The 17,091-nt window shown below is 34.3% G+C and overlaps 1 protein-coding gene across 2 annotated transcripts in view; it reads right to left on the bottom strand.

The window, feature by feature from the left end:
* Positions 1 to 17,091, bottom strand: part of Zfpm2 (zinc finger protein, FOG family member 2) — a 447,501-nt gene that overhangs the window by 301,801 nt on the left and 128,609 nt on the right. For both annotated transcript variants that reach the window (XM_013012481.1, XM_013012482.1), the window contains exon 3: positions 16,940 to 17,041. In XM_013012481.1, coding sequence (XP_012867935.1) covers positions 16,940 to 17,041 — 102 coding nt within the window. The remainder of the gene's footprint in view (positions 1 to 16,939; positions 17,042 to 17,091) is intronic.

A 17,091-nucleotide genomic window follows, 5' to 3' on the forward strand; every position in this document is an offset into this window, starting at 1 on the left:
AGAAACAACATGATTAACTACTGAACACTTGAGTCCCTCTGTTGGCTAGCCATGGTGAATGTGCTTCCTTTAATTAATTAAATTCCTTTAATGAATGCATAAAGAGTACATTGGTGGTACTACCATCTACGCTTTACTATGGGCATACTGAAGATAATAGATATAAACACACTTGGGCCAAATTGCTCTCCTTCTAGGATTCTTCAGTTGTGATCAAATGAGGAACATCTTTATGAAATATGAGGATCAAGGGCAGAGTTGCCCATCCATATTCTTATGAATTGTCTTCAATAGTAAAGGGTGTTGGAGACTTCTTAAGGTAGTTTGTCATCTACCCAAACTTGCCGCAAGGCTGGGAGGAAACTCATGTAATATGCCACCGGATCTGTAATTTTCACCACAGATAGATGAATGGGGTATCATTTCCATGAAAAAACTGAGGTTCAGTGCCATCAGGCTCTGAACTTCTAACTAGCATGTATTTGAACACTGAGCCAGACATTGAACTCAGTTCTATCAGAATGAAGTTTTTGAGTTGTTCCACTAAGCTGTAGTTCAGAAATTTTGTTCAGTCCTGAACACGTTTGTAGTCCTAAGTCTCTTAGAACGAAATAACTCTCTCAAAATAAGATAATAAGATATTTGAAGTCACTTTATTTGCATTTTACTCTCAAGTATGTACTTGATGTGAATATATTAATATGACTTGAAATAACACATAAAAAGCAAAATCTAAAGAAACATTTCAACATAGGTAACTTGGCCCATTAGCAAATGTCTTCTGCATTTTATAAACTATTGTGTAATGAAGGTACTTATAAAATTAATTTAAGAAAGCACTTTTTGTATATAAATAGGCATAATGAAAAGAAATAAAAATAATCAAATTATTTAATTGTTAAATATGTAAGAATATTGTTGGAATATCATATTTATCTTGAGCATAAAAATGTGAGAGAAACTATAACACTAATGATTAGCTGGTTTCTTGTAGAAATTATTTTTATTATTGTTTTAAACTATTTTGACAATATTCAGTATGTATTTATGAAAACAGACTATCTTTATAATTTCTTACTATCTTCTCCTATACCACCTATAATACTAGAAAAATGTACTATTACAAATGAGGAATATTTTCCACAGATGAGAAAAGATATCAGAGCTGACAGATTCATACCTCCTATAAAATAGAAATTAGTTTGGTAAAGGAAATATATTCATATTAAAATATTAAAAATTAAATGGAACATCATAAACCTCTACCTTGGAAGAGTCATGAAGCCAACTAACTCCTCACTCAGATGCAATTGTCTTCCCTATTGGTTATTTCCACAATGGAAGGAGATATATGGCAGAAAGTAATCATTTTTAATAGATCTTATGTGAATGGTTAGGCAAATGCATGAGAGGAAATTTCATTAAATTATTCTAACAAAATATTGGATTTTGTCTATCCAAAAGCAATTTTCCCTTTAAAAGTTAATAACTTCTTCAGAAATGCCTAAATATTTATTGTTATATGTTTGAATCAATATTTCTTCTCTTATGATAAGGGTTTTCAAAATTCAAATTAGGTAGCTGGTTCAAGCCCACACTAAATCTTAAAAGTGCTATTACAGAAATCATACTATACTGACACATCTGCCCCAGCTGTCTCTCCAGTGAAATGCCAGTCATAACTCCTGAGGTGTCATAAACACATCTACAAATAGTAGACTAGACTTCAACCGTCTATGGCAGCCAATATCGTTAAATGGATAGTGTGACCTATAGAAGTATAATTTGCATAAATATAATTTAGCACTTTTTGACTTTGAATTTTTAACATGAATTAAGAAGAAAAATTCATTTTAAGTGAATACCCATCTCAATATGTAAAAGTGATTCTACCCTGTTTTTATCATAAATGTATAGACGTAAGTCATTATAGATGAAGGCAGAGGGGTAGGTTTACACTAAACTGTCTAAAAATGCTTATGGGTTAGGTTAACTTAAATGGCCATCTCACTTTAGAACAGATTTTTGGTTTGCTTTATAAGTCAATATTTTATTGTATTTGGGGCCATTACAGAGTCAAACAAATCCATAGTTTGGGATGTCTTCTCTCTTTTTTTCTTAATAATTAAGATTCCTTTTGTTTCTATTGCAAATGAATATGTCTGTGGAATGAAAATACAATTTTTCTATAAGGGAAAAATTTTAATGGCAATAAAATCAATTATAGAATCTCTTTTTAGCATATTTGATATAGCAGAAGGGATTGATTTTCTCTTTCCTCTAAAAGAAAGGATTAATTGTAGCCATATTTTCTGAGCAATTACAAACAAATTATACACAGTCCCAAACTTAGGTTTTCAGAACCAATTCTAAAGGACAAAATTCCCTAATATGCTCCCTTCCCTATCTTTTCTCACCCACAACTGATGTTTTCAATACAGTTGGACTAGTACAGATCACAGACATGTTTACCCAAACTGACCAATCTCTAAGGCAGGTTTTTTTTTTTTTCCCCCTTCCAGATACTTCATGTTAACAGCTTGAGGGCGTTAAATCAGAAATGCTTTGATCTCTGCTGGAACCATAATTATTAACATTGTTACATGGATTTCTATAATCCACCCCACCATTAAATCCCTTTTACACCCTCTTCTTCTGAGGCTTCATCTGCATCTGTACACTGAGTTTGTCCTCTCAGCTGGCCTCATCAGGAACCTGTATTCTTCCACATCTTGACTGACAATTTCCTCTCTCTCTTTTCCTCCCTAATAAAACCATTTTTCTTACAAACTGAAATTGGCAAAGATGTATTCTACATTCTTTGTATTTTTAAGAGTTCTGTATTGAATACCAATAACATTCACCATTCTCTGGAAAACTCCTTTCCCACCGTTCTATGGAATGATCGCAGGGGAAGGTTTATTAAAATAATGATATGAACACATTTAATTTGTTAAGGAATTTCTATGAAGTTATCCAAAATAGGAAGTTACAAATGTGTTTTCTTGAAAATACCAGACAGAATTTGATAACATTGTGTTACATTCTTCCTTCAGAAACTAAAATGAGCAATTCTGAATGACCAAAAAATGGAAGCTATATATACATATAGATATAGATATCCATTTGAAAATAAAGATCTATGAAAGTAATTGTTGAGCATGTAAAAGAGTTCTGCAGAAGTGAAAAGATAAATGGGAAGGCATTTGTGAAAATATGTGAGGGCCTCAGTAAGTCAGAGAAACAGTACAGGAAAGGGTACCATGTAGAGAGGTGGAGAGTTTGCACTTTTCTAATCCTTAAAATGCATTCTGCACAAAACTCATGACTATTTGCTGACTCTAAAGACAACATATAATAGTGGCCCATGCCTGCAAATCCCAACTTCTTAGGTCAGAAACAGGAGGACTATAGTAAAGAATAAGTTTGGAATAAAGTTAGGGAAATTCCATGTCAATGAATAAATTGGGTATGGTAGTACACATTTTTTCACATACTTTCAGAGAGGGGGAAGGATGATATCATTGAGAATGGTCACAGATAAAACTGGAAAACCCTACCTGTAAAATAAAATAAAACAAAACTCATCTAAAAAACAAGAAGGAGGCTGAGAGTGTGGCTTAAGTGTGAGAGCACTTTCAAGTTCAAATTCTGGAATTCAAACCTTAGGACCACAAACAAAAGGAAACAAAAAAGAATACAAAGGGAAAGAAAAGAAAAAGAAGAGAAGGAAAAGAAAAGTAAGAAAAAGAAAGGCAAAGCGAAGAAAGGAAAGGCTTACTGACCATGTATTCATTGGGACAGGGTTTTCAAGTATATAATGTTGAAGTTTAGAAGTAAATAACTAATTCTGAATGAGAAAAGAAAGACTTTATGGATAACTTTGGACTTTTCATTTCAATAATGCCAGCAACCTTCTTACAGATGATATCTCTCTTTATTCTTGGCACTACATGAAATGATGTCAAGAATGATGTTTAATTCTCACAAGAAAATAGGTAGATTGTTCATATTTTATAGCTAAGAATGTTGTCTAGAATAATGAGATTACTTAGCTAGACTTTTGTGAATAGGCACAGAGTCAAGCCTGACCTAACCATTTCCCTCTGCTGATCACAATAGGAGGAGGATACAGATCAGTGACTTTGAAAAATTTCAACTTCATCAATGGAAAATACAACTTGGAGTGAATCAAAGGTGTATATGGATTATGATGTATGGATGTTTTCCAGGCATATCTGTCTGCCAGAGACATATAAACAATAAACTGAACATAACATTTACAACATTTTAGGGAGTAATAAGAAAACAAGATTTCCCCCTAGTATTTAAAGTATTGAATTATCACTTTAAAAAATATAAAACACATTTCTCTTGCTTGTATATTTTAATTTTATTGTAAAGATGCTGTACAGTGGGGTTACAGTTGTATGACTGAGTAATGAGTACATTTCTTGTCAGGCATTGTCACCCCCTCCTTTTCTTGCTTATATTTTATAGAAGGAACAAGATAGAGCCCTAGTTAGTTGAAGAGATGTCATAGTGTGTTAGCAAATAATAGATGTCACTATCAAGAAGGGCTCCTTGCATGAAAACAGAGAAGTTAGTGGAGATATATCCAATTTCTGTGTCATGCTGCCTAACTTCAATTCTTAAATTCTGAGCTGTGTGCTCTAGACAAGTTACTACATGTTCCTGGTGCTCTTTGGAGAGAATAAAAAAATGAAATTTTGTTGCTATTATATAAGCTTCATTTCCATAAATGGCACACAGAAAACCCTCCCTATGGATGGGAAAAAGAAATTTAAAAACTCAAAGGAGAGAAAACATTACAGAGAAGTAGTTTCATGACCTCCATATTAATCTTATAGTATTTATTTTGACATTTAAAAAGAAAAACTATCCTGTAAAAGAAATGCTTTGAGTACTGATTCAATAATTTTACCTTTATCAGCACTTTCATTTGAATGATTTAGGATTTATGAAATTATTATGAATGAGCCCAAATGGACTACTGTCTTCAATTATATAGATTGAACATTGAACACTCAAAAATAATTAATAATGTGTTTAATTTCAGAACCTTTTAAACTACTTTGAAAATGTTTCACACATTTTTGTAAGAATTAAATTTAATGCCAATTTTAATTCACTTTGATATCTGACATCTACATTTTGTATCTTTAAAACTATAGAATAAGTATAGTCCACAAGGTAACCTAAAAACCTCTGTAATTTCAAAATTGTGCAAAAATATTCTTTATATATTAATGATGAATTATTGGTTTGAAAGGTAGCCTGAAGCTACATGATTTCCTACAGTAATTTGCTTCCATTTATTCAGATAGAAAACTATATGTTATAGAAAATTAAATTTTGTCACAAAAATTGTGATTATGACATCATATGACTAAATATGTTATTCAAAAATATCTACTTATCGTTTATAAGTAAAGTACTTTTCCTATAATAAAACTATCACCTCAAAAATGTACAAAGGTTATCTTGTATATGAATATTCTTTAAAATCCCATATTTATTTTGCAATTTTAACTAAGTTTAGTATAATTATTAAATTTAATTAAAAAATCTAAAATGATTAAACATTGTTTCTCCTTACAATATTTAAAATGTGCATTTTGTTCATACAATCACAGGGAACAGAGGGAATCTAGGTTTTACTTTGCTCAGAAGAGGAAAAAACCACACACACACAATGCACACACAAATATACAGATTTGCATATTCAAATGTACTTAAAGATTTACATATGTAAATACACACACACACACACAGAGGCACACACACACAGGCACACACACCACACACAACTGCAGAGTTCTAAAATCAGAAATACCTGGCAGAACTGACAGAGCTTCCATATGCAGTTTGAAAGACCTAGATCCACTGGGCGCTGGTGGCTCATACCTATAATCCTAGCAACTCAGGAAAGTCCTTGAGACTCTTATCTCCAATAAGTCACTCAGAAAACCAGAAGTGGAGCTGTGGCTCAAGTAGTAGAGTGCTTGCCTTGCTTAAGCTGAAGAGCTGAGGGACAGCGCCCAGGCCCAGAGGTCAAGCTCCATAACTGACAAAAAAATAAATAAATAAAGACCTAGATCCTATTTCTATATATTTACTAATGAAAAGTAACTTCTTAAAAAAAAGGATTTGTGTATGTAAGTGTTTCTCTTCCTTTTCCCTCTACCACTTCCAGCCCCTTTTCACAATAAATACAAATGTTTATTAATGATGTCACTTTTCATTGCAAAGCTCCATCACAGTCTAAACCAAACTTCAATAACCCATGGTCTCCTGTCCAATGTGAGTGCCTGTCTGACTCCTAACCCCATTTATCCCCACTAAGAGGCCTTAACTGGCACCCCCAAATCTCTGAGTTTTTTGTATATTCACCCATTTCTTGTATACCCTCATTTTTCAGTTTGGAATAATATTTCTCAATTTTTGGGGGGAGGGGGTCTGGTCGTGGGGCCTGAACTCTGGGCCTGGGCACTGTCCCTCAGCTCTTCAGCTCAAGGCTAACGTTCTACCACTTGAGCCACAGCGCCACTTCCGGCATTTTTTCTGCTTATGTGGTGCTGAGGAATCGAACCCAGGGCCTCAGGCGTGCAAGGCAAGCATTCTACCACTGAGCCACCTTCCCAGCCCAACATTTCTCAATTTTATCTAATTAAATTTTCTTCCTCCTTGAGACCTTCTTTGTGTACCCCAAATTCTCCAAGACCCTTTAAGAGTCAATCCTACATCCAAATCCTAAGCAAATCAGATAGGCCCTGGAGCCTCTGCTTTGCTTCACTATTGAATTCCTTTCCTGTAAAGGACAGGGGAGTCTCTTCTCCACAGAGAGGATACATCCAGCTCCTGGACAGTCTACTATGGTGCCCTTTGGAGTTTCAGAGCTCCACTCAATTCAGCCTCCTAACTTTTATCACCTTCTCCAGAGCAAGGCCACAGGGGCTACACCATTCATAGGGACTCCAGTTTCAGGAATAAATCTCTGTTGCTCAGAAGCAAAACTCTGCCTCTAGGTCTAGTGATGAGTCTATTGATGAATCCTGACTTTGTCTTCTAGAAGTCTTACCTTGCTGTCCTTTCCCTGACAGCAGACTTTGGTTCTAGCCACTCAGTCTACCCAATCCAAGGATGGAATGAATAGTGTTTCCTTAAAATTCACATGATGAAGACTTGATCACCAATGTGACTGGGGATATGACCTCTAAAGAGACAAGGTTAAGTCATGTCATAAACGTAGAGCCCTCCTCTAAAACAGAATTCGTATAACAGCACGTATCTAAGCATGCAGAGGGAAGGCCAGTGGCAGATACAATGAAAAGGCAGCTGTCTGCAAGTCTGTAAGAGTGTCCCCATCTGAATGCCAACAATGCTACCACTTTCATCTAGGATGTCCTGCCTCCAGACTGTGAGGCACTATATTGATGTGAAGATGTCCCTTTGTGGTGTGGTCTTCTCTTCTGACCTCCTAACAGTGTAATACATACTTCAATGGAGAGTCGAGTGGTGAAGTTTGACTGACTACTACATAGAGAGCACTGAGATCTTCAAGACAAAAAGCATTAGTCACAAAGTGACAATGGACTTCCACAGCCAGTTTGAATGACTCCGATTCCTATTTGCCTTATACTTGCTAATTAAAAAGTGCCACTAAATTAACTTCTTTTATAATAAGCAAACAGTTTTAAGATGTATTCTGTTCCCCGGTTGCAGTATTAGAAATGGTAGGCATAATTTTAGGATATTTATTTCATTTATTACCTTATTAAACAACAGTTGGTTTAATCATATTCCTATAATTATTGTTCCATATTCAATATTTCCTTTGTATTCAATTTACAAGGTAATGAAAATGCTGTGGACGAGGAATATGGTACTATTCTAGGCAAACATCTAATTTGAAGAAAAAAATGGTTAGAGGGAATTGAAAGAAAAAACAAAGAATATAAAGAGAAACAATGCTCTCTCTGTCTTTTATTGGATGGCTTTTCTCTTAATTTCTTTGATACAAAATGTATTATAAAATATGCATTAAGAATTGAGTAATGCATTGCTTACTAAAATACAGACTAAAAATAAATGCTGTAAATCTCAGATATATTCAGACGTCATCTTCCCTATACCTTACTTAATTCTGTAAGAAATAGCATGCCCTTCTTACTATAACAGACTTGTGTATTCAATCTTCACACTTTATTAATACAATGTTAGCCAAGTAGAGTCTTGCTTAATTAATATGAAAAATGTAAAAAAGGAATACTGCAACTGGTAGTTTCATTCAATCAGGAAGATTTGTGATGTTTAACACAGAAAATGAGTGTTAATACATACTCTAACAAAACCCTATATATTCTGCAAAACAACCACTAAACATATTTCATCTATTATTAAAAGCTTGAAGTGGGTCTAATGCGAATATATCCCTCTGCCTTTGAGATCAGCTGTAGAGATCATAATTGCCTCTCACCAACACATTTTACCACCAGCCTCAGCAACCCTTCCTTCTTCTTTCAAGCAAGCCCAACCATCAGCATTTTTACCATCCTTCTTACTCAGCATTAAGGGACCATCCTGTTTCTTTCTCTTGCCTTCTCTCTCTCTTTATCTGCTATCACTGTGCACTATAGATGCCTCTACCACTGTGACCATTTCCTTGTATTTTAATTATCTCCTCAGCTGTCTGTACCTCATGCTTTCAGCGGTGTGTATGTATGTGTGTGTGTGTTTGTGTGTGTGTGTGTGTGTGTGGTAGTAAAGTTTGAAATTAGAGTTTACACTTGACAGGCAAGTATGCTCTTGAGTGCCAGCCCTTTCTCTGGTGAGCTTTTGAGATCAAGTCTCACATTATGACCATGCCAGCCTGGATTGTGGTTCTTTATTTGTACTTCCCCCATAATACATGACATTTTGTTCAGCCACTGTGCTTCTTCTACATAGCTGGGATAACAGATGTACACCTCTACGCTCAGGTCTGGTCAAGATGGCGTCCTTTGAAATGTCGCCTGGACTGGTTTTAAACTGCTACCCCCATCTTTGCCTCCAAAGTAACTAATATTACAGGACTGTAGCTAGTATTACAGATAGTATTACTGTGTCCTGAGTGTTCTATGCAATTTTTGAAGAGAATCTCAAGTATATGTCATCTTCTTATCCTGGGCACATCGTGAATAGTTCTTCAATAAATGTGTGGACTAATTAAATTAATTAATTCAACATAGGTCTGCAAAGATGCAAAAGTACATTAGCTGGCAGGCATATGTAAATTGTATTCATGAGTGAATGAGCTGTGAGCACCAAGTACCTATCTTAGCAACAAGTATGGAAGTTTTTTACAAAGAAAAAAATATCATGAACCCCAAAATCCAACTGTTCTCTTTGTGTTTATATTGTCTTAACATTAGAAAAATTTCCTGTATCTACATATATGTTTAAGAAGATACAGCTAAACTCCAACGTTCAGAAAATTCTTAGGCTGAAATATAGTTTAAGGAAGAATTGTGTCCATGGACAAACAGTTCCAGTAAAGTCCAAATATTTACCAAGTTGAACATTCAAGAATATAGTTTATCGTTGTCTTCAACAGTTCATTCATTGTGTTTCCCTTTCTCTCTAACTTGAATCTATTAAAAACACTATGAACTCCAGGAAATGAAATCAGAGGTATTTTTATTTTTTTGCTGTTTTGGCTTTCTTTTCTTTTTGTTCTGTTTGCTGGTTTACATGTCTTTGGGAGTATAAGAGGAGACACAGAAATGGAGGGATAAAGGGTGAACAGTGGTACTCACTAGACAGTATGTTGAAAATGAACTATACAACTTGTGGGTGGGAATGGGAGGGAAAAACCTGGAGAGAAAGGGAAGAGGTGACATTATGCAAAAAGTACTCTTTACCTGACTTATGTAACTGTAACCTCTATGAACATCACCTTAATAATAACAATAAGGAATTAAAAGAAAACAATGTCTACACATTAAAAGAAAATCTTCAGATTTCCATCTTGACCTCTGTACCATTCAATGCAGATACAGCTCCCTTCTCTCAACAAAGATGGCTTCCCTCATCTTCACTGGGCATGATCATTAGTCTTCCTTGATGATGGGTCTTCCTCTAGCCTGCTGGCACTCTTTTATGGATTGTTGTTCCACATACATATGTTTCATATAGTACTTCTATGATGTCTATTTTGTTTCATTAGAATGGAGTGAGCTCCTAAGAGCATTTGCAAAACGGACTATATTTTCTGTCAGTAACTTCAGGATTTTCCTGGAAGCTCTTAAAATCATTTCTCTACACCTACCTAAAATTTGTTGCGGTATTTCTTTATCCTTTTATCAGGTATTTCAAAAGTTTCAATAGAGATTTTAAAGAAACAACACATCTGTTTGAAGATTTATTTCATCAACTTATATAATATTTAAGGTCAAGAAAAAATTACAGTAAATGATTACAAGTAAAAATAAAAGTAACCGCTGACCTATTCTAACTCTACAATAGTTTGGACTTCTACAATAGTTTGATAAGGAGGTCATAATAAGGTACCCAACTTAAATAACAGAAACATGTTGTTGTACAGTGCTGGAGTCTAGGCATCGAGATGAAAATGGCAACAGTTAGATGGGAAGGGGAAACAAAGGAGGAGGCAACAATGCTTGGTAAGAAATGTACTCATTACCTTGTCCATGTAATTATATCCCCTCTGTACGGTATTTTCACAATAAAAAAAAAACTCTACTTGAAAAAAAAACCTTCTGAATTTGTGAAGAAGAATCCAGCCTATGCCTTTCCATTAACTTCTGGTGGTTCCCTGGGCATCCTTCCCATTCTCTAAGTGTAGATGAGGATCTCCCTCATCTCTGCTTTCAACATAATTTGTGTGTCTTCACAGTTTGCATTCTGAAAAGCACCTAGTCAGAAGAGTATCTCAACCTATGCCATTTATGGCTGCAACTCCAGTATGACTCCTAATTCAGTTAGAGAACAGGATAAGACTTTGGTATATTAATTTACAGGGACTGAAATCAACCTATAACTGCAGTAATCCGTACATTTTAAATAGGGGATGCAAATTACAATTTAGTTAAAAGAGCTTCAACTATAGATATCTGATTAATGTCTTTTGCATGGAGCAGAGTACATCGTGCTAGAAATAATTTGTTGTCATATATTTTAGTCACTATGATATGGTTATAACATTTGGCATTGCATTTATTTTCTACTGGTAAGTTTAAGGAAAAGGTCATTGCAAGGAAATGTCCAAGAAACTTAATCTTGAACTTCTTATCCTTGCACTTAAATTTTTCTCAATTAAACTTAACCAGAGCAATTAGATGTTTGCACTTAAGATAATTCATTACCCCCCCCAAGCCTCTTAATTTCCATTGTTACACAGCTAAGAAAAGAATTATGACAAAAGGGTATATTTTATGTAATTCTTTCTGATTGAAGAAGTGTTTTTCAAAGTGGGGATCCAACTTACCTTCTATTTTTTTTATTTTTTAGTTAAGTCTGTGCATATCCTAATTCCACATGAGAAGACTGAAAACTGGAGTAAGGGAAGATCAAGAGAAGTTTCTGACTATGTTCATGTGACGTTCTGTTCTACAGAGCAAGGCTTTCATCCTTTCATCCGATATCCACTTAACTACAGAAGATTTATTTTTACCCCCTCTTGTTCCATTAAGGGCTCAAAAGTCTGTAGCAATTTTTGACACTTTGTTATAAGATTTTTCTAACCCTTCCCACAAGGGGCAGACCACACACACACACACACACACACACACACACACATGCACACACACACACACACACACACACACACACACACACACACGCACATACACACACACTCCTCCCTGCCTCATTTTCATATGGACACAAAGCCTTAGGATAAAATGATGGTTCATTATAGTGGTACAGAGCTCTTATCTTCATCCGGCAAGAGTCATTTCCTTCCAAAGATTGAAATGCAAATGTGAAAATTAATGATAACTGCATTATCTGATAGCAGAGATAATACCAATTCACTGTCAGAGTAATACACAGTCATTCTACGATTTCCTCTGCTTCTCACAATATTCTTCTTACTGTCAGACTGTATCTATGGTTAACTATGTTTCATAGGTGTCTGTTAATTTACTTCAAATGGCATTCCCCAGATCTTATATCTACCACATTTTCCCAATCAAAAAAGAAACGAAATCAGAACTGTAATCTTCAAGCCCTTCTTTGGACTAGTAAAGAGGAAGAAAAAAAACCTGTATCATTAAGTGTGTGCTTCTATCTCCTAATGGTCTTCTAGCTACCATTCCACTTTATGCAAAATGGCCCCCATCTTTCCAGTTTAATTTCTGATACAATGCACAACAAGGCCAATCAGGTAAATGCATCCTCAATGCTAAACAGCAAGGCAACAGGCAACTCATTTATAGCTATTCTACCAATATTTCGTCCATGTGCAACAAGTACACCTATTTAACTTTACCCTTGACGTTTATATTTACATTAAAATTTCTTTAACTGAATTATGCATTGGTCAGGTAGAAGAGAACATAATAAACACACTTGTGGTGATTTTTACATAAGAAAACCATTTTGCATAATTAATTCACTGTCCTAATATTTAATGAGGATTTCATTGAAAGCCATTATAATAACTACTAAGGCACAGTTGCCAAAATGATAGTAAAAGTAAAATTAAGATCAATTTATTGTGTACTTATGAACCTAGCAGCTCCATGTTTTCCATGGAAAAATCAAATTAACAGACTAATGATTATATTAGACTATTCTTTAAACATGAAGGCCCTGGAGTAGTAGTAACTTGCTCAGTCACACAATTAAATGACAAGTCTAAGATTACACAGAAGAAAAGGCTTTAGTCTTCTCCCCTTGTTTATCCTACTCCAAACAAGTTACCTACAATGGTTACTTATTTCCCGTTGTTAATGTACCAGTATTTATAACATAATTTATAACATTATTGTCTTTTTCATCCACTAATTAAATTACCCGTATGAGGTTTAATTCTGTGCTTTATTCAATTGAAATAACCACACAATATGCAAATAGCAAAAGTATATTCTGAAGCCAAGCACTGCTGGCTCAGACCTATAATCCTAGCGATTCAGGAGACTGAGATCTGAGAATCAAAGCCTGCCTATCCAGAAAAGTCCATCTAACTCTTATCATAAATTAGTCAGCAAAACATGTAATGGTAATAAATAAAAATAAATAGACCTATATTCCCTCACTATTACATGAGAGAAACCAAATTATCTATTATTCCAAAATGCACAATATAATTCAGAGATCTGGCATCCTTAGAATCGATGTCACTCAGATGTGATTTTTTAATGTGCTTATTTCATAAAAGTGATAATGGATTTAGAAGAATTGACTCAAATTCAAGTATCCCAAGTTAGGAGACTCTAGCCATAAAATAAAGTTTTAAATATTTTTTTATACAACAGAGCCAGTGATGTAAACATGATTTTCAAAATAAGATCAGTATTGTAACTAGTGGTGGGTCTAAGATGATAGGGTGAAAAATATTTAATGGTGTTCATTCCTAAGGAAAGTGAAAGACCCTGACCTCGAGCAAGTTCTATTCCCTCCCAAGTGCTGTGTTGGATATCCTGTGCTCATCATGTCTTTCACATTAATCCCCATAATAATATTTAAGTGTAGTCATTATATTCTCCTGTCAGAGGTAAAGACATTTAAGAGTTGGCTGTTGAACATGCCAAAAGTCACAAGTGCCAAGATCAAGCACAAGTACAGGGCTGTCCTAAAATGTGTTTTCACTTTCTTCAGTAGTGTAAAGCACTCTGCTCTCAGTGGATACTGAACTGGAATAAATATTTAGAGATACTTGTTTAAGCAGAAGACAGATCCATAAGCAGTTTCTAAGCAAGAAAGCAGCAGAGTGATTTTTTTAAATGAAAGGAAGAGCAAGGGAATTTAAAATTTGATATGTAAAATACTGAAATAATGGTTAGGTAAAGACTTCGTTTTTGACTTGAACCTTGCTAGTTTAGTGTTTGTCTAGCTTTCCATTTTAGCTCTAAAAGATTCTAGTTACTTAAAACATGTTTAAGAGTTACAAGCATTGAAGAATTTCATTATACAAACATTTACAACCACGAGAAAACCTTTTCTAATAATTTATGCTCAAAGAAATGAGTAATTAACAAAGAAATGAGTAATTGTTGTGTCTGCAAACACTTTTAACTGAATTACAGACATTACAACATTTTTTTTTTGTCGGTCTTAGGGCTTGAACCCAGCCTAGGCACTGTCTCTGAGCCCTTTTTGCTCAAGGCTAGCACTCTACTACTTTGAGCTACAACATCACTTGCAGTTTTCTGGCGGTTCATTGCAGATAAGATTCTCATGGTTTTTCCTTCCCAGATTGGCTCTGAACTGTGATCCTCATATCTCAACATTCTGAGTAGTTAGGATGACAGGCATGAGCCACCAGTGCCTGGCTAAGGGAAAATATTTTTACACTGAAGAATTTGCATTTGGTTAGAAACAGAACCCTTCAGACAGAAGTTGATTCATTATTGAACTAAACCATCAAGAAAGGTTGGGGAACCATGTCAATTAAACTCTCCAAAAATAAGAGAAATCCCAATACACCTTAAATGATGTCAGTCCCATACTTGAAATTCTTCAAGTGCTTTTTCTCATTCGTTAATGCTAATAGGTTTCAAAGAAAATTACCACTCTTAGGCTGACTGTCAGGATTAGGTAGGAAGGCTTTAAAACGAGACCTTGAAATCACATCTAGCTCTTAACCAATCGTTTGTAGTTAGATTGAGTGAGCATTAACCACTGGAGAATATTTAAATGTTTTCCTTCAAGACTCAACAATAATACTTAGCATTTGATGAGTGTGATCTCATTTAGTTTTGTTAAAGTTGGCTACATTATTTTTTGGATTTTTTCCAAATGCAGATAGATAGAGGCACTGAGAATTGAAGCAATTGTCCAGATAGGGTGTGGCATATATAAAATTTGGTCCTAGGCCCTTGGAATCATTTCTACTAGTTAACAAAAGAGGGACAAGTTTTATTGTTTAATATGGAAGAGAGTAGCAATGTTATTTTGTGAATACAAAACTTTGGGTAGCAGTATCAAAACAATTACTTTTTATGCAGCAACAAAAATATCTTCATACTTTCTCAGACTCTTCTGATTGAAAGAAATTAATGAACATCCTACCGTGAATAGTGATAAATGCTCAAGAGAAGTACTTTTGTTTTGAAATGACCTCATTAATTCAGGAGCTTTAAAAATTAAATTATTTTTCTACATACCTAAATATATTATCAATTTTACAATATACAAGAGACTTAGAATTTCCCTATCAAGTGTTGATATAAGCACATATAACACAGAACAGAATATAATTTTGGAACCAAACTTATCAAATAAAATTAAGTCAAATGCATGTTAAACTGACAATTGAAAAAAATTCTCATCTTAAAAGACAGTATTGTTTTTTTGTCAAAGATTGTTGTTTTGTTTTTTGTTTTTACCATTTAAAAAAAAATGAAGGGACTTCTTCACTACATTGCAAAGTCAGAACCATTATGCAATATGGTGAAAATGCCAGAAGTATGCATTTTATTTCAAGCTCTTAAAATGTGGTATTATGGTATTATAAATTTAATACAATTGGGTCCAAAATCTTGTATAGCATTATGCTATAGTGTGAGGAATGCAAACATTTGTGTGTATCATGAATAACATTAGAAATGACATCATAACCATCAGATATAGTGTGTCTTCATTTTTGTTTGCATTATATTTTCCAGCTGCTGGTTTCAGAAAATTACCCCTGGAGTTCTTCTCTTCTTCATGCACAGCAGACAGCAATTTGCAAAGTCACGCAAGGGTGAAAATGTGATGGAAATACAGGGATTTTTCTTAATGAAAAATGTTACTGCTTTGGAAATTAGAACTAAAACTACTGCAAAACTCAACTTACATCCATAAACCCAGACATAATGGTTTGAATGTATCCATATATTATCTAATATAAATTACTTATCAACAAATAGGTAAATTCCTACATCACATAGCTATATAAAATTATATTTGTATTTTTTATTAATTTTTAAGTTTTTGAGAAAATAATTGAATGTCAGAATCTTTAAATGAAAATTTCATTTCATTCAGAAATGAAAATATTACCTAAACCCTGAATCAAGACAGAGGCATCTTTGATCCTTTCTAAATTTATAAATACAAGTTGAGGTTCAATCTCTGACTTATAATATTAAACTGTAAATGAGGGTTCTTCAAAATATTGCTGCTTCTAATTTGTTAGCTTTCAAATTGTGTTCAATTTAAATTTGGGTCAAGCTTAAAGATTCTCTGTTGAAAGAACAAACAGAGATGACTATTTTTATAAGTATGAGAGGAAAAAAATGACACGATTTTTTAAAAATAAAATGACAGTGGGTTTTAAAATTTTTACTTAATCAAAAATTATAATCTTGTTGGACATTGGTGACTCATATTGTGTAATTCTAGCTACTCAAGAGACTGAGATCTGAGGATCTAGGTACAAAGCCAGCCAGGGCATGAGACTCTTATCTCCAATTTATCCCCAGAAAACCAGAAGTGGTAGAGCACTAGCCTGGATCAAAAAGACTCTGAGACACAGACTAGGCCCCATTCAAGCCCCATGACCAACCAAAAAAAAAAACAGTAAATGAATAGAATAAAATGTTTAAATAATATTTATTAACATTTTCATGCAATAAGTATACAAAAAAGGGTTAAAAATCAAAAGTAAGAGACTGTAAGCATTTTACAAGCTAACTAAACTTTAATGATAAAACATATAAATTCTTGATAAAAGCAAAAGCTGGTTAAACATTATTTTTTGTCCTACCTGGTCCATCCCAATCATCTGTCTCAACTCCAGGTTGCCCGGGTTTCTCTGACTGTGTGTCCCCATCTGATTCTGCTGTTTCCTGAATTCCTTCATCATCACCTGAAAAAATACCAATGGAGAGAAGGACAAATGATCACAGTCTTTCAAAT

Source organism: Dipodomys ordii, unplaced genomic scaffold (assembly GCF_000151885.1).
Source record: "Dipodomys ordii isolate 6190 unplaced genomic scaffold, Dord_2.0 Scaffold17, whole genome shotgun sequence".
Lineage (NCBI taxonomy): Eukaryota > Metazoa > Chordata > Mammalia > Rodentia > Heteromyidae > Dipodomys > Dipodomys ordii.